General features: G+C 35.0%; 3 protein-coding genes across 3 annotated transcripts in view; all 3 read right to left on the reverse strand.

Annotated features, from left to right (window-relative positions):
- Positions 1-7,210: 7,210 nt before the first annotated feature.
- Positions 7,211-11,603, reverse strand: LOC136824305 (S-methylmethionine--homocysteine S-methyltransferase BHMT2-like). Its single transcript, XM_067080470.1, has 5 exons — positions 11,460-11,603; positions 10,995-11,177; positions 8,640-8,770; positions 7,957-8,054; positions 7,211-7,356 (listed from the first exon to the last, which is right to left on the reverse strand). Exons 1-5 carry the CDS (start codon positions 11,563-11,565, stop codon positions 7,284-7,286), a joined length of 591 nt encoding a protein of 196 aa, XP_066936571.1. The 5' UTR covers positions 11,566-11,603; the 3' UTR covers positions 7,211-7,283.
- A 4,751-nt stretch (positions 11,604-16,354) lies between these two features.
- On the reverse strand, positions 16,355-22,321 carry LOC136824293 (FK506-binding protein 5-like). Its single transcript, XM_067080460.1, has 6 exons — positions 22,282-22,321; positions 21,409-21,929; positions 20,535-21,173; positions 18,970-19,163; positions 18,232-18,374; positions 16,355-17,345 (listed from the first exon to the last, which is right to left on the reverse strand). Exons 1-6 carry the CDS (start codon positions 22,319-22,321, stop codon positions 17,248-17,250), a joined length of 1,635 nt encoding a protein of 544 aa, XP_066936561.1. The 3' UTR covers positions 16,355-17,247.
- Positions 22,313-26,465, reverse strand: part of LOC136824266 (ankyrin-3-like) — a 47,636-nt gene continuing 43,483 nt past the window's right edge. The window contains exons 33-36 of the mRNA XM_067080432.1: positions 24,919-24,961; positions 24,355-24,466; positions 22,951-23,804; positions 22,313-22,562 (exon numbers count right to left, since the gene is read on the reverse strand). Of these exons, the coding sequence (XP_066936533.1) occupies positions 22,339-22,562; positions 22,951-23,804; positions 24,355-24,466; positions 24,919-24,961 (1,233 nt within the window). The 3' untranslated portion in view covers positions 22,313-22,338. The remainder of the gene's footprint in view (positions 22,563-22,950; positions 23,805-24,354; positions 24,467-24,918; positions 24,962-26,465) is intronic.

Raw genomic sequence — 26,465 nt, forward strand, 5'->3', positions numbered from 1 at the left:
GTCCGGTCATTTTAAATGAAAACAAAAGTTAAAAAGGGCGCGCTATCAGTGAAAGTTATCATGACATGTTATGACAGAAAGTATGATTGATAAACTTGGTGGAGTTACCAAAACAAATTTGTTGTCAAAGAGATTTAACAGTAAGTGAAAATACAGGCCAGATATCAACAAGTCCCATGTTGCGTACACTTGTCCCAAGTTGGAGCAGTTGACGGTACTAGACAGTCCGGTGTAGTCCGGTGTGCACTTTTGAAAATTTAATGAAGAAAACACCAGACGAAAAATAACGCCGGAATGTCCAGTGTATCGGCAGGGTCGTCTGAAGCCAAACACGTCCAAGTCCAAAAAAACACGATTGCATCCAGTCTTTATCAAATTTAGACAGTAGCTGTATGTACTTTTGTATACTTTGTCAAATTCCAATAACATTATAGCACCGTCAATCCCCCTTCTAGAGGCAAACAAGAAAAATATGTTTTTATTGCAAAAACTACTGTAATAAAAAGCAACATCCAACAATAAAAAGTATCAGAAAATTCAACATAAACAAAAACTTGGACAAACGGATTTAAAACCCTATTCAAACTAGGCTTTTAGGGGCGGTTCAGAACTAGGGGGGGGCTTTTCCTGTACCACCCCTTAACTTTTGATCTAGTGGGTCTTTTTGGATGAAATTTGGCACACAAGATCCTTGTCACGTAAGGTAACTTTTGACAAAAATTTTTTTTGATGACGTCACTCATCATGCCCAAAGTGAGCAAAAACCCAAATTTTCCATTGTTCTTATAAATAGCTATTGTGTTCTAACAAAAGCTTTAGAAAAAAGTTGCCTGAGTTTAAAATGCTTATTTTATCCTAAATATTCAATAAATTACGGTTTAAACGATATACTTGACACTAAAAATAAATTTGTATTGGAAAAGTGTCAATTTTTGTGACACCTTACTGTCAGAAATGTCATCATGCTCAAGGTGTGAAAATATTTTGGTGTCAAATTTTTTTTTATTTTGAAGCAAAATAAAAGTTAGGAATTTACAGAAAATTTCACGGCAAAAGCTCTATTATTTCAGGAGTTATTACCAATAGTTTGACTTCCGAACAGAAAGAGCCCCCCCCCCTAGTACGAATAGGGTTAAACCTTCATAAGATGTAGAAAAAGAATCCCCTTGATGAAAATCATGTGTTTGATTTGCCAAGTTAAAAAAATAAATGACAGAAATTGAAGCTTGCAACAGGTTCACGGTGGAAATACTTTGGAACAACACTTTATCGACTTATTGCTTGAGCCGCCATCTTGAAACACCACATTATGATCTGTAAAAACAACACACGCTAAAAGTACCCAAAAAGTTAACCCGATCGGAAGAAATTTTAGAAATCAAAGTGAGATCGGGAAATCGGATTTTTTTTTTGCCGTCTTATGATGATGATGGAACTGGAAGAAAATTTTACCTATTTGAATGCTCAGCTTAGGCTGACCAATTACCCTGGAAGTATTTTCATTTTGTGTAACATCCCCTTCTCACAGACAAATCGGGATCCTCTACCACCGTGAACATTGGCCAAAATATCGTCCACAATGGAAAATTTAACTCCAATTTCTATACCCGCTGAGAATAATCATAGTATAAGAAAGCCGCGGCTGGAATATGTACCGCATTGTGTTTTCAGTTAATCGCTGTTCCATCTCTGTCTCCGAGCTTTATAAGAACATCAAGATTGTCAGTTTATTATTGGTAGATAGTTTTTGAAATTTTTCTCTTATTTTCCTTCACAAAAAGATTTTTTATTTCTAGATATCTTTGAATCTGTACCCAATGAAACACTTTAACTGATTTTGGACATATTTTAGGGGCATTTTGTGGAAACGATAGTTTTTCGCCAAAATTGAAATTATAAGAACTATATTCAAGATGACAACTTTCCTGTCAGCTTAAATGGTAAATTTTGAAGGTGCTGGCTTGAAATTTTCACAGTGTTATCTTGATGTAGTTTTTCATTGATTTCTAAAGAGATTTCACTGAAATATTGCGAAGGCATTTCGAGGCACCTCATTAATTTTTGAGTTCTTTCAGCCCAGCCATTTTGTGCTTGTTTCAATTTCTTAGTGTTGATTTTTCCGTTACAATGATTTTATAATGCAAGTGTATTATCAAGAGCATATCATTAATGTCTAAAACGCACTGAGAAGTAATTATTAACGACAAACCAATAAAATTTGCCATTAAAGATGCTACATTGCTGATTTCTTGATCAACAAATAGTCATCAAATACGACAGAGATAGAATAACAGAAATTCAGATGTTATCATTCCAGCCGCGGCTTTCTTATACTATGGAATAATCAAATAAATAAACCCTTAATGCAAAGTATTGGCTTATAAAACATACCAGATCTGTGAAAAGGGATGTTGTGAAAATGCAATGTTTACAGGTTTACATTCTTCTTTGTAAAATTTACAAGTTTAGTTGGAGATGCTTTCGTCACTTTTCTGCTTTTAATCGACTCTGAAGTTTAGAATAGCTGAAAACAAACTGAAAAAGTGGTTAAGGTCAGGGTAAGCTCTCTGTTTACAATTGTACCACAGCTTTCGTCTATATTTACGAAAGTGAAAACACTTCACGCCCGTGCCTCTGTAACCCAATGGATCCGGATCCACCCAACTGACCTCGTTCCCAGGCAGGGCCTGATTCTTATTTTTTTATAATTTTGATGGTCGTTTCGAACCGCCCTGGCAAAAAAGGATTAACATTCGCAGTCATCAGCAAAAAAAATGTTAAATTTTAACTATTTTTTCGCATTAAGCTTTCATTTTCTGGAAGATAATCTTTACTGATAACGTTACAGCTACTAAGAACCAATCACATACCTTAATCGATCAGCTCATCGTGTAATGAGTTTATATCAGTCCTGGAACACAGGGAAAAATAATCAAATACCAAGGTTCGGGAAATCTCGGGTAAGTAATGGCATGTCTTAAAATTACCATAATTTTTAGATCGCATTAGTCGAGAGAAAATGACCAAACAAATGACTGAACATGAAGGGTACTATGATAAAGTTTCTAACCTGATGTGTAACCTAATTGTTTTTTCGCTGATTTTCGCGAAAAACCGTAAAAACTGATTTTGACGTCATAATCGATGACGTTATAAAAACTAAAAATTGAATTTCTCTAGGGGTGTTTATCCAATCGTCTTTAAACTTTAACCAAAGACGTATTTCATTAAAGTCGATCATTTGGAAGAAGAAATCTTTCAAAATTTTCATGACGTCAGCAGAAATTGGGAAAAAAGGAAAAATCGTGTTTTTTGCTGACGTAATCAGAATTTCGAAATAAATTATGCTAATTTTCAGTTTTTTAGACATGCCATAACTTACCCGAGATATATGAATACATATATGGAAAATGTTATATTTACCTAACTGATCATCACTAACTAGGGATCGTGCTAACTGTCCCTAGGTTGGGATACGGGATATCACTAACACATTATCCAGATGTAGATTAATGGTAAACATGATCTGGATGTTTGTTTTAACTAACTGGTGAAATTGAAATTTTACCATCAAGAAAATGCTATTCCCGAATTTTCAAAATAAAGATCAGTTTGTGTTTCTGCTGAAAACATAATTCACGAATTAAATCCTGATTTATAGAAAGCTGGTAAAATAATTAAATATATTCGATCATTCTGTGAGCATTGGTTCGATAGATCTCATTCGTTCTGACATGTACTTGTGCTACTTTGAGAATCCCGGCACTTTTGTCACAACGGTGGAGCTGCACTAGAGAGCCAACTCAATGACCTCAAATCTGTCTCACCGATCCACTGAGCCCTTGCGACGCAAGTCCATAGCGAACGAATGAGGCCGCCCTGGCGGGATGCCTCACCTTTAGCATTGTGTTACACCTTGATCAAATATACCCTTATAGTGGTAAGGGTGGCCCGCACCACGATTTTGAAAGTGAGGGGGCCAACAAAAATATAGTGACTAAGGAGGCGGAACTATGGTAAAATTTTCGACTTGACCTACCTTATTTGGCTAAAACAGCTTCCTTTTTTTTCTGATTTTCCGAAAGATAATACAAACCATGTCCCCTTTTAGAAAGGTTCTAACATTTTTATTGACACGCGCACAGAAAAGAAAAAAATAATTAGGTGAAATGAAATTTTCCTTTTTGCTTTCCAAAAAAGTGGGGAGGGGGGCATGGCCCCTATCCCCCCGGTGGCGCGGGTCCTGAAAGGACATGGTTTTTAACTTGACAGAATTATAATTTGGCAAAAGTAATTCGGATTATCGGTTCTTGTTTGCGTTAAATCAGCCTTTCAGACAAGAAATCAGGCAGTGGCTATTTCGAAAATTGTTAAGTCAAACTTGATTTTCAAGAGAACTTTTCAGCATCTAAGATCGATGCTTATTTTAACAAACTCTCTTCTGACTTTTGACAGGATGCATCATGCAGTTGGTACCAGACATCATGATGACTAACTGCAAAATTGAAAATTTGTACACTCACCACCCAGTACAGTGGGGGGGGGGTTCACGTTTGGCGGAGGAGCGGAATCGGCCCTTTTTTCGGACAGGGTGGCGAAATTTGGCGAAAATTTAGACGGAATTACGGAAACTGGGTTCTCTGACGGAGACGGAAAGTTACACAATTTTAGTGATGAAAAACGGAATTTAGCAAAAGAAAATTGTGGAATTTCGGAATTGGTAAAAGATATTCCAAATTTGCGGAATTTTCGACAAAATTATTGAATTTCAAAGGAATTTTCGGTGACGGAATTTTGGTTCAATTTAAGACGGTTTGACGGAAATTGGAGAAAAAATTGGCGGAATACACGGGTTTCGAATTAAATTTTTGCTTAGCTTTAGCTTTGATCCCATGTAAATTTGCACGAAAAATATCAAGTAAACAGAACGAAAATTGGCCGTGTATCAAGCAATTTTAGCTCATTTTTCCATTTTGACAGACTTTATGGGTCATTATGAAAACAAAAAACATTAAAATAAAAAGTCAATCGTTTAATCATATTTCTTTTATTGAATTTAAAATAGAAAAACATCTTTTGAATGAACACCTGGCTTTCAAAAGAGAAGAAAGGAAATCTATCAACCTTTTATAAGGCATTTCCCCTTATCGCTCCTTTTATTTACTTGATTTTTTCTCTCGCGCCAGATTTAATTCGAAACCCGTGTATTGCGGAATCGGGTACCCCCTGAAACCCCCCCCCCTCCATCCAAGATCTTGGATGAGGTTCAAAGTTGATATTTTTATTCCCGTCGTTGAAAACACAACTTACAAAAAGTCATCAATGCTTTGTAAAAAGAGTCAGTGATAGAGAATCATAACATAAAGTATGTCTATTATTTCGATTCAATTAAAGTGACATTTCCATAATTAAAAGTTTAGTAATTACTGTTATACATTTGGGGATCATGTAAAAGATTTCTTTCGAAATAAACTCATTTCAATTACACTTGGAGGTTTCTGGGGAATTCGTAAATAGCAAACTGCATACTGATACAGTCTGCTAGACATTAATATGGTAATATTTGCTATTCATCTTTGATTTTTTCTACAGTGATTAGATTGACATATGCGCGATAAAATTTCTATTATTTGTCTTCAGAGGTTAATATATTTTTTGAAAACTTAACCTCTGATACTCAGGGTATATACCCCTGCAATTCACCATGGGAAATAAGTTCTACTTAGGCTATTAGACAGGTTGTCACTGTTACTCACAAAGTATATTTAGAAAAATTTAAAGGGACATTACAGTACTTGCGAAATTTGTAAACAAACTGTATGCAGCGGATACAAAATCAAAACAAATGTCACATGTCGAAATAAAAAATCAAACCAAATATGGCTAATTTTGATTGTTCAATTGTTTTACAAGTTTGTTTTGTGATTTTAATTGTTCTCTTTAATGACACGTGGTTTGCGCAATGTTTACATTTTACTACTTTTATGTCCCTTTAAGCCACAACCAAAGAGAAATTTTACCATGTAACTTTTAATAGAATAATATTTTTTGAATTTTTTTTCACATTGATAACTCTTTAACTCTCTAAGACTAAACATTTTCTAATATGAAAATGAAGATCATAGGATAACTCTCTTTTCTTTGTTTCGATCTTCATTTTCAATACTTTTTTTAGATTTTTTTTCTATTCGATCATAATATCCCAGTCCTGATTTTTTGATTTTCAACAAGCACAAAACCACCATTTCATCCGAATTCCATAAAAGGTTACAGTCTTTTTTGTCTCCGCTACAGATTATATCAACTTTAATTTAAAAATTTGTTTTTTAGCTAGTGACCGATTTTCCCCAACCAAAGGCTTTCCAGACAAAGGAAAAAATTTTATGTGGTGATCACATTTGTTTAAAACATAATTCCATTTATTCCGATTAAAATTTTCTCAAAAATTAATGATATAAATAAAAATGATTGTCAAAGACTCGTTAACCTACGTCCGATCTTTTACAGTATCTGTAAAACGCAGGTCACTGCTTGACAGGTTTAGTTTACAGGTTGCCAGCTTTGCGGGTCAACAAAATATAGACCAATACTAACAAAGTTTTGTTTAAATAAAAAACAAAAAGAAACAATTGGTTACTTTTAATGATAAAATCGTTCAAAACTGAATGCTTTTAGCGCTTGTTGTACATGCAATAGCAATAGTGAGGTTAAGTAAATCGGTAAAATCACGACGACGAACGAAAATTTAACAGGCTAGTGAGTTTCAACCAATCAAATTTCGTATTTTAACTAGCCTATTACATTTTTCGTCCGTCGTCGTGACTATCCCAGTATACTTAACCTCACTAATATGTTATACTCATGTCATAATCGGTCGCTTCATTTTTTATGTTCTCGTGTTCTATGTATAGCAGCGTTCATATTACCTTCTAGTCTGTGTTATACGCGCAGTAGACTGCAAGAGATCGGTAGAAACACGTTCATGTATGAAAAAGTTTTGTTGATTTTTATTTGAGCTTTTGAAAATATTTTAATTTTGAATTCAATTAATTGGAGCATACCTGTCATCGATAGTTTGTAACCACAGATAAACATAGACCTACGTGCATCCTGTAACCTGTAACCTGAGATTATAGATATGATGTGACATGTGCTTCAGCATGTAGCCTGCAACCTGCGTTTTAGATTGATTGGGTCATTCATCATTTACATATTTCTTTTGCCTAAAATTTGTTTTGCTTTTCATTTTCAATTTTCTTCCTTGATCAACCAACAGTTTTGTTCTATCCAGTTTTCTCAATCAATTTCTTGTATCCCGATCCTGGCACCAGATTCATCCAGTAATCTTTAGAGCTCCTTTAAAAAAATATAAAAAATGCCAGTATCATCATGACATTATTATAGAGACTCTGAATAAACATCGAATGAAACGGTGGAGAGCGAAGTATTGTCTTTCATTTTGTCAGAAATCAAGCGACATTGTCAGTTGGGTAGATCTTTCCAATATTTTGAAAAGAGCTACGTTTGAGATATATTATAGGTGACTCTCATAGCTCCACTGTGGTATGGAAATCTTTCGGTGGCCTGGTGATTTTTTAGGTAGAAGTTTGAAAATTTGTCAAATATTCTATTTCTTTTTTATAGGGATATCAGTACATCGGTATTGGCCTTTTTTTAAATCGGTAAATCGATATTAAAGGGAAAAATTTGATTGGCAATCGGTATTTGAACGAAAAAATTAAAATTGGGGTAATAAGTGATCAGTATATCGGTGTTATGAAGTCCTGTAGATAGCATGTTTTTGCATCTTTCTCGCAATTTAAAACGTCATAAGACATATCATTAGCACTTTCAATTAAAATCACTTTATTACAGTGCTCTAAATGATTAACCCCAAATTGTATACATCTGTCCTCACATTTAATCACTATATCGCAAATGATTTAGTTATTTTACCTTATTTTTCTGATGTGTTCATTCTCGTGATGGATCAAGGTGGAAGCGTCTAAGCAGCGGCTGTTAGGGGGCAACCTTCCTCCGCGTTCGTTACGAAGCTGAAAATTACCGAATGATATTTAAACTATATTTCGAATGCGTCCGATATTGAGTATTCTTAGAACTCTAAATAAAAATCTTTCTCCTGGACTAACCAAATTGTTTTTTTTCCATAATTCACGATCACAATTATTTATACACCCCTTCTCACAAACCCACTGGGAACCCTTCCCACTGAAAATGATCAGACAAGCAAATTCACAGTGCAAAATATTGTGCTATTTTTCCCATCCCCACTGATCTTTTGGCTAGAAAACAATGGAATTCTAATCCCCGGCTATAAGAAACATAAGAATATCATCGAATTTTCGTCTGTTATTTTTACCCTCACTGGCTGATGAAATCCCACCGGGTCTGTGAGAAGGGGGTATATTTATGGAAATAGGAGGAATGTAATTTTTTGACAGCAAAAAACATTATTGCTTACCGAAAATAGATCTATAGTCCAAAATTTCATTTACGTAGTTTTGTTTGTAATGCTGGCTCGAAATGGTATAGTGTGATCTTTGTCAACCTGATTCGTAAGAAGTCATCAAGACCGTAAGATTGCATATACTGACTACAATAAATTATTCTCAACTTACCTCTTCAGCCAAAGCTCGAATATGGTAAGGCTCAAAACCACAGCAACCACCAATGTAACGTATTCCGTTATCGTAAGCTTTACGTGCGTATTTTTGTGCGTCCCAACGTGTTATTAAACGATTTTCGAGAGCTATGTATAATGAAATAATGAAGAGCTTGTTGAAACAAACAGAAAACGCAAAAAAATGAACGTTTTGCTAAACATTCAGGATAAATTATAATGAACTAACGTTCCAGTTGCCGTCCTAGACGTTTAGAAAACTTAATTTTGAAAGGCATGGAGTTGGATGGACTCAGTTGTTGTTGACGACAACATTGTTGTATTAACGCAAAATTCGTTAAGCAATAAATCAGAAATGTGTAATCGTAAAAAGACGTGGCACGAAAAGTACTCTTTCTGACAAATATTTCTAAATTTTGAAAATCGAATGTGCTAAGATTTAGCTGATTTCAAGTGGAAACGTTGAAGACAGCTTAAGGGCTCTGAACATAGTAAATCTTTCTGATTTGCCATACAAAAAATATAGATTTCTGCTTGATTTAACAAATAAAACTATGGCATGTTATACATTTTCTGTTAGGCAAACTACTGAAAATTAAAAAATCGCAATGAAAACTTTGATGAAGAAGAAAATAAAGACTTTGCGAAGAAGAGTATTTCAACGTTTGAGGACCTTAGATTCGGCGAAAAAAAAATCATTTTGAAAATATTTTTGTGTCAGATGGTGTATCTTTAACCAATCTAAAAATAGATTTTCGGATAATTCGGTGGCAACCTTCCGACTATGGTCAGAACCCTTAATAACAAATCAGTTGTAGAGCGTTCTTGCCCTTCTTGCTCAAGCTCGCTTGTAGCTAATAGATTATGGGTTTTGATCTTGATTCATAAAATGTTTTCAGTAAAAGCATAAAAATAGTGCCGGGAGCTAAATGTTGCCAGTGACCTTAAAAGCTCGATTAAGCGTTCTATTCAATTTAGAAAGTTGCGGCTAAGTAAGATTTTCCTTTGTAAGTTTTTTCATATTTAGGCCGTGTTTTTTTTGTATAGTACAGTATATGGCCCCCAAAACGGAGACGGCCCCCAAAACGGAGGTTTTCATTAAAATGAAGATTCTGACTTGTAGATTTATCAGAATTAAACGATTTTTGTTTATTTTGAAAGAATGATGGTTACACTTAAAAATGAGCATGTTTTTGCTGGTTTGAGACGGATTCAAAGTAACATATTTGCGTCTAAAGGAAATATTTTAACACCAAAATTGGATAAAAATTGCATATAACTCACTCTAGCTCCTTGGATATTAAAAATAAGTTATGAAAACCGGGTATAGGAAAGTTTCTACACCTAATGCTGTTCAGAAAATGCAAATACATCTGTGACTTTAGAGGCTGGGTAAAAGATATAGCATCTTGAAGGTCAACCAGTATTTTGGAGCCCTAGAATCAGCATTGACAAAACCGAAAATTCTAAATATGAGAAAAAGCAAAAAATCTTGGAATTCTATTCCTATCACATTGAGTTAATAGTTTATAACCAAAAATCAACATTATATATAAAAATTTTCGCTGAATCAGCAAAAACGGCAAATTCTGTAATTTTTTTTCAAAATATAGGAGGAAAATATCTTTAAAGCTTAATATTTTCAGTTTCAGTTAAGCTGTTTTTCTAAAATTTTCACAGCTTATTCCATACATGAATGGAAATATTTTCAAAAGAGATTTGTTTTCATAAACTTGATTAAGACGTTGTTAAATCAAAATTGTCATTTGGAAAATTTCTAAATTTTCAGTTTGGACTTTGCAATAATGAAAATCTTGAAATAAATTTTACATCCATCGGGTCGTAAATTTAAGGGAAAACACAAATATGTTCATAGATTTTCCCCCTATTACCACTGGGCTTGATAATTTAATTTTAACTACACCTACGTTTTGGGGGCCCCAAACCTGCATTTTGACAACCAGGGGTATACTGTAAAAATTTTATCAAATAAATCTATGCCCAAAACCCTCTAAATCATATTTCAAAACTATGGTCAAAATTTTGTATTCATATCTTAAAGATATCTCGAGAAATCGCTAAAATTTCAAACCTCCGTTTTGGGGGCCATTAGAAAAAAGCTACCTATCTTTAAGCGACTGAAAAATATTGTTGAAATTGAAAATTTTGAAAAAGAACTTCCAGGAAATAAAGTAGAGATGTTAAAGGTTTTCATGCAGCAAAAATTTTTGTAAAATCTCTTTTCCTCTAGATTTGAGAGAAATTTCAAATTTGATCGCCGTTTTGGGGGCCACATACTGTATGCTTTTCTACTTCAATTTATGCAATTTAAAAAGGACAAAATCATACACACCAAGTGGACACTCTGGTAACCCACCAAATCCGATCCTATCTGCGTCAGCTGTCCGGTAAGCGATTGGTTGGACCATGTAATGACATTTCATTCCAGCCTTTTCCACAGCTTCTCTCATTCGAACCGTTGTATCAATGCAAGTGTCGGGATCAAAACGGCAGTTCACTCCGATAATGTCACAACCTAGTGAGCCAATCTTTAATTTAACCTACTGCTATATCAATTTTAATCTTTGAACCAACAAGTTTTTCTGGCTTGGTAAAAGTAGAATCTGTTTATTTTAGATTTTGGCGTCTTTTTGAATGAAATATCTTCGGCTACATAATTTGTTCAGTCATAGATAGATTATCTTAGCAAAGTCAGTAGTTCTAATTTCTTAAAAACATTTTTTGTATGAAGTTAGTCAGAGGTACTGGTACCACATTTTCATAAGCTTTAATCGACTTGAAAATAAAGTAACCGTACCTGCTTTAGCCAGCCTGACAGCAACTTCTTCAACAGAAACATCCTTAAAATCCCCAAGTGGTCCAATACACATTGAGATTGAGATTGGAATGTTTGTCTTTTTCATAATTTCACACGCCCATTCTGCCTCTTCAACACAACCAACGTACTGAAAAAAAATTGACCAGATCAGGAAAACTTGAGTGAGCAGATATTTAAATTTAAATTCTAAGGTTATCATATCATTCAGCGTTGACACCCAAGAGTTGCAAATATATGTTAGGAGCACTGAATTCACATAGATTCAATTGAAAAACGATTCACCTCAAAAAAGATAATGCTAGAAGATATTGCTTGGATTTATGGATTATAAAATATTACGAAACGTTTAGTTACTAACCTCAGCCATCAGTAAATCTCCGTCCCAATTTTTAAAGATGTCAATTTGTTGTTGAAATTCCTTCTGCACTTTTTCTTTACTTTCACCTGCAGCGTACGAGCGCGTCGTGCTGACGGGGAGACCGATTAATTTGTTGTGCTTCTTGGCTACTTCAGTCACCAATCGGCAGCCAGCATCATTTACTTCCTTTGCCTGTAATATGAATGGAATCAAAAGTATTGTTGTTATGTAATTCTTAGAGGGAGTGAATATAATATGGTTTTTTTAAATTGTTTGCTAAACAAATTTTTTGTAATATTTTTCTAAATTGATGTATCAAAAGTTATGACTCTTTTTGTACGAATAATTGGGATAAAAAAATTGTCAAAAAGCCATTATCTTCAAAATATTATAATATAATATAATACGAAGAAGCTTTCCATATCGTTTGTGGTTGTAAGATTTCGTGGGAATTTTCCTTTTTTTTCAAATATTATGACTTTGATTGTAGTCGGAATTTTTTTCAAAATGTTTTTTTTTCTTTCGCTGAAAATAAGGTCCTCAATATTGAATATATATATATTATATACAATGTATAGCAATGTGCCCTCCCGGTTATTACCATAATGGCTTTATGGCAACTCCTGAACTTGGGCACAGGATGTACGGTATATTATATATATATACTCTTCTTCGCAAAAGTCTTCATTTTCTTTTCCATCAATTTTTCATCGTAATTTTTACCTTTTTAGATTCAGGAATAGTTGGCCTAACAGAAAATATATAACAAGTCATGATTTTTTCTGCGTATATCAGTCAGAAAAACACTTTTTATACACGAAAAATATGAAAAATTCACTATGGCCAGGGCCCTTAAAAGCTAAGCTTACACGGTACCTTTTCTGCTCTGCCTTTTCTAATTTAGTATATGTACACAAGACCCGACATATACGGCTAATTTCCGTATGACGTACTGGGAAACGATAAACATGGTAAACACCCGGATACGGAGTAATTCTAATTGTTCTAATAGGGAAAAAAGGGGGTATATTGACAGAAAGTTGACGCAATGAAAATCTTTGCCTGAAAAAGATTAAAGGAAGTCCATTGGTTTTAGACAGCCAACCTTTTTGCCAATTTTAATTCATAATTAGAAAAGGTATGGTCTGAACCAGATCCTCAAGCAGAGCCTGTATTGCAAGTTTAAACTTACGCAAAGTAAAGGTCTTCCATCTTTTCTTCGTGCAAAATTCAAATTATCGTCTGTTCCGTTAAAAACATAAGCTTGGAGAATGTCGGCTCCACAAAGAGCGTAATCGGTGTGACATTGAGAAACTGAAATTAAAAACAGTTGGAGATACTAAAGGAAGGGAATACAGGCCCGGCAGAACAATCGTAAAAGTGGGGAGACCGAAGGCTCAAAATGAGATGAAATTCTAATTTGCTCAAAAGTGGGGAGGCTAAAGTCTCCCAAGTCTCCCGCTTCCGCCGGGCCTGAAATATCACCAACAAAAATTTTTTTGATAGATGAGGTTAAAACTGACCTAACAAATGCAATCAGGCATTAAGCTATAGCATAAAAAAAGTGGCTTTCTTCTGCTATGGCTAAGCTAAAAGTTGAAAGGCAAAGTTACTCAAGTATAAGTATCTACCCTGAGTATCAGAGGTTAAGTTTTCAAAGAAAATAGTAACCTCTGAAGACAAATAATAGAAATTTTATCGCGCATGTGTCAATCTAATCACTGTAGAAAAAATCAAAGATGAAGAGCAAGTATTACCATATTAATTTCTAGCAGACTGTATCAGTATGCAGTTTACTATTCACAAATTCCCCAGAAACCTCCAAGTGTAGTTGAAATGAGTTTATTTCGAAAGAAATCTTTTACATGATCCCCAAATGTATAACAGTAATTACTAAACTTTTAATTATGGAAATGTCACTTCAATTGAATCGAAATAATAGACAGACTTTATGTTATGATTCTCTATCACTGACTCTTTTTACAAAGCATTGATGACTTTTTGTAAGTTGTGTTTTCAACGACGGGAATAAAAATATCGACTATGACGCTCATCCAAGATCTTGGATGGTCGTCATGGTTACTTTTGTCTTCGCTGATTGCGCGATGAATAGAATCTCGATTCGTCGGCACAGCGTAAATATATGATTTTGAGCTGTGCTTTTCACGGTAATAAGTATCCTGAGGCACTACTATAACCATGACCATTGGCTTTCTATGTTAGCTTCGCTAACGATTCTCAGATCTCGGTATTTTATTATGGGTTGAGTATCTTTTACTGTATATAAAAAAAGTAAACCAAAGCTCCAAGATAGCGGATCTGCTCGAAAATAAACTTAATTTGAGGAACAAAAATTCGAAATTCCAATTGAATACACGTCTTCTTTCATAAGAGCAAATTATACAAGAACATAAAGCTTCAATGGCAAAAATATTAAGAACAAATCTTATCAAATTTCGTGATCACCTCGTTAAGCTACTTACCTGCTTCAGGGTATTCGATAACGCATTCAGGCGTCCATTCTCCGGGTGTCATATAACCCCGCCTTTCAAGGGCGTACGTGTAACCTCCATCTCCGATTATACATTCACCTGCATCCAACATGTCAAGAATTTTGCGATTCTGAATATTATCAAAATAAATATGTATAAGAGCCTGTTTGGGCTAAAACTAAGAAGGCATTGCAGCAAATATAAGCATAGAGGCATGGAAATAGTAGATCTTTTTTGTCAAATAACATAAAATTTACTTACATTTTTAGTCATTTTATAGCAGGTTAGATAAAAATTACTTCCAGTTAAGTTTGCTGTTAAAAATCAGATACGCGTCGAGGGCAGAGTTGTATTTCTATAATAAAGCTACTGAAATTGAGCAATTTACTATGTTCTAAATAAATATTTCATAATTAAGATAATTAAAAAAGGTGTTAAGCAGCTGATTTTAAATGACCCAAGAGATCGAAACAACATCATATCCTAAAACTATTAATGATGTTCAATAAGTTGATGGTAAATCCATAAGTTGATGGCTCTGGCCATGACAAATCTGCAACATTATCAAGAATGTCAATTTCTCCCTTATCTAGTCACCAAAAACATGACTAGCTGTAGGCGTAGCGAGATACCCTGCAAAATTTATGAGGGAATGCAGACGCGTTTATGACATATTCATTATCTTTTGATAAAACAAAAAAATAAATAATTACAGTATCGTAAACACCGCTCTCACCCATAAATTTTGCAGGGTATCTCGCTACGCCTATCAGGCTGATATCCAGGCTGTTTCTGGTTTACCGCCCGGTCTTCTTAAAACAATTTCCATTCTAATATCAGAAGGTATAAATATATAAGAAAGCCGGCTGGAATGATAAACATCTGATGGATTTTTGTTGTTTGATCAAGAAATCCGTAATGTAACATCTTTAATGGTAAATTTTATTGTTTTTTTTTAATACTTACTACTTCTCAGTGCGTTTGAGACATTAAAGATATGCCCTTGATAGTGCACTTGCATTATAAAATCATTGTAAAGGAATGATCAACAATAAGAAATTTTGGGTATTGTTAGCCGGTTACTTTTTCAAGCGGGCTACATGGCTTTTTTGCGCAATGCAATTGGTTCTTTTTGCATGACGACAGGCCAGAGTTGCCCGTCGTTAGGAAAATTCATTGTGACGTCAGTTTTTCAAAGGAAAATGAACAATGCATTGGAGTTTTTCAGGATTTTTATTGTTTTCGGCTTTACATGAAAACTCAGATTTGACCCCCGAGAATTCCCCACAATGCTTTGTGCGGAAGAAATTTCACCGTGAACTTTTTTCTGCGCAAAGCATTGTTGGCAATTCTCGGGGGTCAAATCTGAGATTTCATGTAAAGCCGATATCGTCTATTCTCAAAATATGGGAACGCTGGAGTCCGAAAATAGTCATGTTCCGAAAATAATTCTCTCTGATTTCCCTTTAACAATCTACCCTATGAAATCTCCTAGAAATACGTTTCACCCATAGAGAAGCATCATTCAAAGGCCTCTGCTTTGATGTGAGTTTCACAGTGTATGATTATATGAAGCAATTGTAATTCCCAATTAAATTTATCAGACAGAAAAAGTATTCGTAACAACTAGTTCGAAGTTTGGTATCAAAAATCTTGATCATAAAGTTTTGTTCGACAAACCCCTACAAAAAAGACAAAATTTGCATAAACCTCTCAGGAAAAGGAAAACAGTTTGATACCTCAGAGAAAAGGTACTTAAAACCTTAGGTAGTCGTCGCTAAAACTAGAGGTGGTTGTATTTTGTTCACATACACGTTTTTTTTATGAGAACAAACTATATAAGAACATAAGTCTTTGCTGGCTAAAATGTTAAGAACAACTTAAGAACATTTTAAGGCTTTGTGGACTCAAAAACACCCTATTTCTTAGGAAAATGGTCAATATGCGAAGGCTTCAAAGATTTTGCATGTTCTTATAAAAAAACGTGTGTCTTCGAATAAACAAAAGTTTGGACAATCCAAATTGAAATTTCAGTAATATATTTACTCTCTTTTTAAAATAAAATTCACAAGACGTGGCTATACTAGTCTAAGCAAGATAATAATCTGCATAAAATAAATCATTCTTTTTTCAATAAAACTAAATAAAAACAATTTACAATCTAATAATATTTTATCATACTCTTAACAATACAATTTCGAATATTTCAAATTACGATAAGTAGTTATTTCAATTAAAAATGCAAATTGGATATATTTTTTTTCTGCCAAATAACTTAAATCTAAACTTAAGTCCGTCTTGAAGGTATGTGGGTGTGAGGTTGGTACTTGCACATCTAGATAGCATTTTTTTGATAACGAAATAAAATTTGTCTTTTCATTCAAGATAAGATAAAATCCAAGACACCAGATATGCTTAGTTTTGATTGGCGTGGTAATAATAAATATAATTTTAAAATTCCTTCAATGAAAAAAAATGAACAAGCTAGTTGTATAAAAAATAAAAATATTGTATGCTTTAAAAAATAAAAACAACAAGATAAAAACAACAAAATCAAAACAAACACACGAGTAAAAAAAATAAGATACAACCGAAGCGGTGCAAAAATAAAAATCTTTTTTTACTAAAAAAAATATCGTAAGAAAATAAAATCATAGACTAAAAAACCACAACTTAAAATTGTTTTATTGGGACTTGGGAATTAACGAAAGCACCATTTCAAAAGTAAAATAAAATAACATAAAAAAGACCAGACCCAAAACAAACAAACAAACAAACAAACAACTAGCTAAAATAAACAAAAGAGCATCTATAGGTAAACAATGAAAATTTCTTTTCAATAATAAATAGATAAGCATCGTTAAATTTCTATCATAATGAACACACCAAACAAGAGAACAACTTCAATTTATCTCCGTTATACTTGCGTTCCATAATCATCGATCTTACTAACATCTTTGTCATCATTATCTACATCATTTGTGGTGTTTGCCAATGTTAACTGTTGGTCGTCATCTGAAACAACACAGGAGAAGCAGTTAATAAGATTCAACATGTACACGATCTTTTTATAAGAACATCCAACATTTTTTAAGCCTTCGGATCTTCTTAACTTTGGGTTTTAAGTCTAAAAATGTTCTTATTTTCTCCATTTTGGGACCAGTTTTCTAAAGAATTGGATGTTCTAGAGTCCGCAAAGCTTTAAAATGTTTTTAACTTGTTTTTAGTATTTTGGTGATCGAAGCCTTACATAGTTTGTTCTAAAAAACGTGTACACAGAAAACTTAAAAAATCATTACTTTTACATGCATGGAGTACTTATAATTAGAAACGAACACTTTATTTGTTCACGAATTCAGGATTAAGTTATTGTACAGCAGAGTCTCTTTAACTCGAACCTCTACAACTCGAATGTTTCCTTAACTCGAACAAGTTTTCCGGTCCCTTAAGTTAACAATGCCTTATAAATCTTACTCCATACCTGGAAGTTCCCACAACGCGAAAAAATTTGTTTCCCCGTGCGAGTTCGAGTCACGAAAAATCTGAATGTCTCTTTTCAAGACGATGATATGTGCAGACAGGAGACAAACTAAATTAGATGTTAGATGGCCTTAAGCCCGACCAACCTAAAATTTGATGTCGGTTGCCAAATCTCCAAAATTTTCAAAGTTCTCCATATATTTGATGTTTTTCTTTTCATCTTACGCATGAGTTTCCCCTTTTCTGATTGGTCAAATTTACCATCTTTGTCTCCATTATAACATAATTTTTGAACCCAAATTCATTTTCAGTTGATTTCTTTTGCTAACCGACCCCATAACGGTCGATGCGTAAACAACTAATTCATTTAGTCTCCCCCCTATAGGACATTTCCATAGTAAAAGAAGAAACCCTGCAATACCTTGTTTGAAGAACTCCATGACATTTTCCTCATTGCCGAACATTCTTTCCACTAATTCTTCATTGGTCAAACTTTCCTCGTCCGGGTTCAATTCGATTTCAAGGACGTTCACATTCTCTGATGTTTCTCGGGTGACCGATGACCTGAGGAAAAATAAGAAAAAAATGAATTTAATCAAATGCAAGTATCAATTTAAACGCCGAAAGAGGTTTGGGGCTAGTTAAAAGGGCCGAATGACGTAACCGCCTGCATAAGTGCACACAAGTCAATATATTGAATTTTGAGATTCGAATCATTTAAGCACGAGTAAACAAAACTCGAGTATCCGTCTAGAAAATCCCTCTTCAGATTCGACCACGAGTTTACCCCAATCTTACTGACCATGGCATACACACTTTTTTTATAAGAACGTCCAAATTTTTTGTAGCCTTCAGATGTTCTTAACTTTTTTGAGTTTTAATGGAAACCCATATTCTTATATACCTTATCGGGGAAAACTTCGTCGGGGAAAATTTTCGTCGGGGAAAAATTCGTCACTTGCTGGTAGTTGGTAAACGCATTAAGGCCGGGGAAAATTTTCGTCGGGGAAAATATTCGTCACTTGTCCAAAATTTCGTCACTTTTCCCCGACGAAGTTTTCCCCGATAAGGTAATTTGTTCTTATTAAAACGTGCAGTCTACTTTTTCAGTGAGGCAATTTACACAAGATAATTCAAGTTTAAATTGGAAATGCCTTACTTGATGACAACCTCTTCAGTCGGTTCAAATTTCCTTTCGATCGGAACATTATTTCCACTTTCGGAACTGATTTGTGTTCTGACGATCTGTTGTTGGACAACGGTGGTGGTGATAGCTCCTTGTTGGTGGTCGCTACCTGTCTGTTGTTCTTGTTGCTGTTGTGCGAGAAGTTGTTGCAACTCTTCAGGTGTCACCTGTGAAGAAAAAATACATAAGTCATGTGATAGAATCTTCATAATGGCTAGGTCTTGTATATTTTGTATATCTATGTTGTACGGGATTAAAGGAGATTTTAAGGATAATTAGATCGGCAGGTCCAAAATGCATAAAACATAATGCATATTGCATAATGCATAATGCATAATATTTGAAGAATGTCAATTTTAGAGGCTATAATAAGGAGAATTTGAAAGATAATACTTTCAACAAAACAAATATACCATTTTCTACCAGAAAATAAAGAGTAGAAAGCTGTAAATTCGAATTTTGGATGATGAAGAAAATCCATGATCCACTGAATATGTTTGTCGCCATTTTGATTTTCATAGTTTTATTTTACAGAACGTAGTATAATGTAGAAAAAACACGAAAATATCTCCTCCGTATATTACTTTTAAAATTTTAAAGCAAGATCTTTCTGGGTTTTCTCAGAGATTTTTTCGAATAATTGCTAATAAATTTGAACGGGTTTACCCTCTTACAAAGCATTAACCATGTGAATGCTTTTTGTTAGATTACAAGCCAATATCCAGCCAATATAAATTAAAGAGCTTCATCCGGAAGCTAGATCAAAGAAAAAGAAAATTGACATTCGAATGTTTATGTTTCTTTTAGAAAGAAGAAGGGGGAATCCTTTCTGATCCGTTGCATCTTCTTATTATTTATGCTGACGGAAAACCCTTTGTTGTTACGATTCGAATATTTTCTCTTTCGTTCGAATTCGAAAAGTAAATATTATGTCTGGGGAAATCCCTCTGATTGCAATGTTTACAAGAAACTTCTAAAGAGGTTTTCGCGGTTTTAGCCTCTGCGAAGGAGAGTTTTAGAAAGTATAAAAATGTTCTACAAATTACACAATACTATTATGCATTATGCAATATGCATTATGTTTTATGCATTTTGTACCTGCCGATAATTAGATAGTGGAAAAAGCAAATATCCATGATGTAAAACTGCCGAAAGAAATCAAATTAGAGATAAAGAAATAGGATGTGCAGGTAGAAGAGATTGGTAAGAAACTTCGATTGCTGTGCTGCTGTTCTCAATGGCAAGAGTTTTTTGCAGGATCTATACAAAGTTGCAGGCTGAAAAGAGCATCATTGATTTACTGGTTCTTATAGTAAAGTGGTTGAAGTGCCTTATACATGTTCATAAGTAAGCCCTTGATAAAACGTTTTATCGTACTGTTATTCTTGACAAAAGTGTGAATCGTGGGTTTTAAACATTTTCTCTGAAAGTGGCGACCTTTCCAAACTTATTCTATGTATGGGCTCAGCGTCATAAAAAACAAAGTTCAGCCAAAAGTAGACTCTATTCTAGGAGGATTCAAGCTTGACTAGCCATACCTCTCTCACTTCAGTTTTGGTCGTCATGGTCACACTCTCTTGAACAACCGTTGATTTGATGACTTTCGAAAAGCCGTCATCGTGTTGCATAATGTCGCCGTTGTCGTGGTAAGCAACGACTTTTGTCGTCTCGTCACCGAAATCGTCACTTATTGCTGAAATTGTCGTCATATTGTCGGAAGTATTCATTGAATCGTCAGAAATCGTCGTGAAACTGTCGGACGGTGATTCATCGATGGAGAACGCAGAGATTTCACTCCTTGATGGTTCTTCCATTTCGTATTCAACAGGTTCTGATTGGTCAAGAATGACATCATTAGCATCAATACTGGACTCTGATTGGTTCAATTTCACATCGATTATGTCATCAGAATAAAAACTCGGCTCTGATTGGTCAATTTGTTCCAAAGTGACGTCATCTGAGTAAAAGCTTTGCTCTGATTGGTTTATCTTCTCATCATTGACGTCATCAAAATCCATATAAGGTGATGATTGGACTTCTTCAGAGTGTGTGGGTCCTTCGATCAGTTTTTCACCGACGAAACGACTTCTCTCACTTGCAGTAAGTTCGAAACAAGGCGTGGCTTCCTCTTCAGCAACTTCTTGAGGGACAATGATATCTTGTTCCTCTGAAATAACCTGAAATATTGAGGGAAATTATGAGTAAAGAACAAGGGCATGTCATTTTTCAGTCTGTGATGGAACGGAAATTTATCTTCAAATATTTGCTACAAATTCATACTCGTACCAAATATTTTACCATCAGAACCAACTTTCTTTCAAGTTGAAATAAGTGGAAAGAAAATTGGAGCAGTGGGATCCGCTTTTATATTGTATGTAGAAAAAATAATTCTAAGATATTGATTGTCAATACCTGAGAATCAACATTTTCTTCACTTTGTTCCAAAGTATTCAGATCGATTGCTGATTCTTCTCTTTCCTCTTTCTCTTCCATCATGTTTTCCTCGTCTACCGGTGTTTTTGACCCGTAGTCACGTGGTCGTTCCTCGTTGTCTCGTTCCCAGGCTTCTTCTTCCTCTTGTTGGACTCGTTGCATCGAGAGTTGGTATGGGCTCAAAGCTCGGTTCTCGTTCTCGTCATTCGCTTGTTCTTCGTTAGCATCCTCGGGTTCACCGAGTACCGAGAAATCAACTCCGGGGGTAGATTCTTGTACGATTTGTTGCTGTTCAACAAACTCGTCATTATTGTCGGGTTCGTTCTCGGTATCAACAATATTCTCGGCACCGAGAGATTCCACCGATGGGTCCTCGTCGGGACACATTTCTAAGGAGATTTCGTGAACAATTGTTTGTTTCTCGACGAAAACACATCCTTCAACATCGTCGTTGTTCGGTTGTTGGACAAGAATGTTGTCGTCAGCGATTTCTTCTTTGTCTGAAACAAGGAGGCAAAAATTAACATTGGTAGTATAAAAGCGTTTCAAATTAAATTTGCAACTTGTATTTCGCTGACAAGAACTAGAACAAAGGAAAGGAATATATCAATAGAAAGGACACTGGATTGCTAAAGACGTAAATTCTAAAGTAAAATATTTCTAATATCGAAAGGAAAACTAATATATCAGGGTCCGCGCAACTTCTCTCTAACATGGAGAGTTCTAAATCTATAGTAAAGTTGCTGAAACGAGGGGAAAATTCTCTACTCTGATATGGTTTTAATATCCTCTTTACTGATACTTATCTTAAAATGAGGCTTTTTAAAGACTGAATTGGAAGAATAAACAAACTCGGGTAGAACCATTGTTTCAATAGTCTTACCATTGACATCCTGAGCCAGTATTTCATCAAACTCGACACCAGACTTTTTCTTCCTTGACCTCTAAAACATCGTTTTCGTCTACCGGTGTTTTTGACTCGTGGTCACGTGGTCGTTCCTCGTGATGTCTTTCCCAGGCTTCCTGCTCTTCTTGTTGGACTTGTTGCATTGAAAGTTCGTATGGGCTTAACGCACGTGGTTCCTCGGTTGGAATTTCCTCGTTCTGGAAGCTCTCTCCTGCCGGAACATCTCCTATTGAAAAAGAAAAAAAAAAAGAAAAGTTAACCCTTGTCGAAAACATTGAAATTTAATACTTGACATGGAAAAATTCACCAAATGGGAAAGTGGTTCAACTCCGCATCTAAAAGATGAATAAACGAGTCAAGATTTTTTCGACCAATGCCCTTTACCGTCTACTTAGAGCTTATGCTTTGTGTAAGCCAAAGTCAGTAGCGGTGCTCAAGGTTGATGATGACAGAGCTTTATAATAGTTTGAGTAAAGAAAACGATTTAAGTTAATTTCATACTCAAAGTTTGATGCCATCTAGGATGGCAATCTTCAGAGCTTTAAAATTCTTTCGAGTAATGTGAATAGGAAGGACATTTTAAGTTTTAATTAATGAAGATCGTGTAATGTTACCTAATGCTGAAAAATCGACCACAGGTGGATCTTCTGAATAAACGCTCTCTACAACTTCCGTTTCTGTATGCACGTCGTCTGTACATTCCGGGGAAATACTGTGTGGCGTCACGGCTGCGCTAACGTCACAAGGCGTTGCTATACTGTTCTCGAATGATTCCGTTCGGAAATGTAATGGTTCCATTTCCCCTTCTTGATACTCTTTTGAACGTTCCGATCGGATGCTGACCGGTGAAACGGGCGAATCAATATAACGACCGTCGTCCGACGGAGTTATCGGGACTTTATCTTCTTCTGGCGTATTAGTAGCGTACGTCGCAGTCGTAGACCAACGTTCTCTATTATACTCTGAACTGGAAACTGGATTTTCTTCAAACTCAATCCGTTTTCCCGATTCTTCATCCAGATATTTTTCGGATGCCACATCGGGTGAGAAATTCCGACTTTCCAAATCTGTTTTTGATCGTCGGAATCCCGGTCTCTCTTCCAAAACCGGAGGTGGAGAATCGGCGATAAGCGGAGAAAGCCGGTCATCAGACGGAACCGGGGAGACCGAAAACTGACTATCGCTCTCCATCGGTGGTGATTGACGTGCATGTTCTACCCCCGTCTTTTTAACAACAGAGAGCGTATCAAAACTTGGGGACGTTGCGTAATGGCGATTGGAGGAAACGGGCCGCGATTGAACTTCCCTTGAAATTTCATTTGGAGATGCATTGTACACATTTTCAGCAAGCTCGACATATCCTAACCGTTTGAGAGCATCGTATAATTGCTTGTAGGTTGCATCGATTGGTTTCTTAGCACGCCAATACTCGAGCATGCGCGACGCAGCAATGTCGTATTTCCCAGAGCTGAAATATGAAAGTTCAAAGAAAAGTTGAAGTAAAAAAGTGGCAGTCAAAGAAAAGTTTTGTGTCAGATGAAAAACAAAAAATGATCACAATTAAAATAGGCCACACTTTTAAAATTTTATAAAACCCTGTTGAATTTTGAGACAGAAAGCCTTCTTTTATACTTTGCTTCGAGACCAAAAACTTTCCGGGTCGTAAAATCTTTTGAACAGTCATGTTATAGAAATTTCTGTACAAACAAAATATTCATTCGAAACATGAGCCTATTGTCGATTCTGTAGAGTACTCGAGGCTTCGGACTGCCAAGATCTAGTAGACTGCTGGCATCCACTAACGAATTCGTGCTCCTTATAGATGATGCTTAAGAATAGGCGATATATACTACCTGCGGTTTTGTAGAGGTCTGTGATTTAGGCTAAGATCTTGAAAAACTCAAAAACTCCAAAAAGTACCATATCGGATATAAAATGTCCGGTGAAACCTTTTGGTCAGGGAATAGTGGCAACAATGTTTTTATTGGGTGACTGAAAATTGAACTAAAACCACTCACCTGATATCGACGACAGCTTGTTTGTCTCGATTGCTCATGTTTAGCTCGTCAGCCAATGGAAACCAATCTTCTCCCACACCTTGACCTACCATATTGATGACGTCATCGTTGACTGAATCAAAAACGAATTCATATTCGAATTAAACGTTCAAAAAATAGAAAAAAAGAAAAAAGTTGAGATCGTGTCCTTGCAGCCTTCGATACAGATAGAAGTAATCAAGCGGAGCTTTTTCAACAGCGAATTTATGTATTTGCACGTTTGAGAACGGTAGAGGGACTGAAGCGATTTTGATAAACCGCAAGTCTTTCCCGCAAAATCGAGGACGGTTAAAGTGCTGATCTACCATCGTCCTCAGCTGGTTAGGATCTAGTGAGATTAAAACCTTACCGTCTCCGTCGCAGAAAAACACACATACATAAACTCGGTAATATATACTGTAAGCGGAAATTTCAAGAATAAGCCAGGGTGGTAGAAAGTTACAAAATAATCAATTCTTAATTCAAAACCCCACTAGAGAAGAAATATTAGAACAAATCAAAAAGGAGAATTGATATTTGGTATACCTGTGTCTTCGGGTAATTGGATTTTATGCACTTTCTTGCAAAGCTGAAAATAATAGGAAAACAATATACAGGATTAACAAACCTATAATTTTTGGGTCATATAGGCCAATGTTAGTTAGATTTAATATCATTTTTCTTTCTTTCGTTAGTTTTTAACAAATTTGCTATAGCAACTCATTGGTAAGTAAATTTTTATTGGATTAATTCCCGCTTTAAGCATTTTTTCAAAGATTCTTATCCATTTTAAAGGTCACATAAAAGAACTTTTTCAAATAGTGACTTGTCCGTCTTTTTAAAACGGTACCATGACAAAGTGGAACAAGGCTCACTAAAACTGATCTTTCAAGTTCAATTTTGTATTCATTGGTTTTATTGGGAAGAATGAAACCTCTTTTCTATCCTCACCGAAACGTTATCACGACAAAGTGAAATAATTCATCGTGATAGATCGTGGTGAAGAAAGCAAGAGTTTCCTGATTCGAAGGGAGTTTGACGCCTCTTTTTTATGCCAATGATGGTTCACTTGGAAGGTACCCTACCCACTTTTTTTAGTAGAGTTTGATGCCTCTTTTAACGTTTTTAATACGTTGATTTACTAGTCTGACCTTTAAATACCCGGCTACAGTACGCTCGCTTCGCTCCCAAACTAGTTTAAACGCTTTCGATTCGAAAACTGTGTCAGCGTGTCTAAAGCTGGTTAGCAATAGAAACTACCTTGTAAAAATTTCTAATGAGACGGCTTCTAGATGCTGAGGCGGGCATCCCACTGGGCGAAATAAGAGATTTCCAATCTTGGAATTATCTTGAAAATATGATAATTCCATATACTTTTGTAAATATGGAAATATAACTTTTTTTCTATATTTCCAAAGTTGTGGAAATACTATATTTCATGATATTTCCAAATCGGAAAAATCATATTTTCAAAATATTTCAAATTTTTGAAAAATTGGAAATATCTTGAAAATATGATGTTTTAATGAATTTCTGATTTTGAAAATATCATGAAATATGATATTTCCACAATTTATATAGAAGTATAGAAAAGTCATATTTCCATATTTACAAAAGTATATGGAAATATGATATTTTCAAGATATTTCCCGGATTGGAAATGTCTTATTTCGCCCAATGATCCTCTATAGAAAAAAATCTCTTTATTCCCCGAGATAACTTTATCAATTTCGAGTTCCAAAACTTGAATGCTTGAATCGTGGATAACTTTGGGTCAATTGGAAATGGTAAAATAATGCACGTATCAGTTTGTCTTTCTTCACAAAGCGTTATCACGACAAAGCGAATTGAAATACTTTACCATGGTAACTGCCCGTGAAGAAAAAAAACGAAGATAATTTTGAGTGGTTCTGTACTAAATGAAAACAAACTACATAACAACACTATACGGTTGGTCTGTCTGTAACAAGAGGAAATGGAATTTGATACAAATAAAATTCCTCGAAATCCGTTTAGGTATCGAAACATTGGATTCATCATGAAAATCATTGAAAGTAATTTATTTGTAGATTATTATCCAATCACCAGAAATC

Source organism: Clytia hemisphaerica, unplaced genomic scaffold (assembly GCF_902728285.1).
Source record: "Clytia hemisphaerica strain Z4C2 unplaced genomic scaffold, Clytia hemisphaerica genome assembly, whole genome shotgun sequence".
Lineage (NCBI taxonomy): Eukaryota > Metazoa > Cnidaria > Hydrozoa > Leptothecata > Clytiidae > Clytia > Clytia hemisphaerica.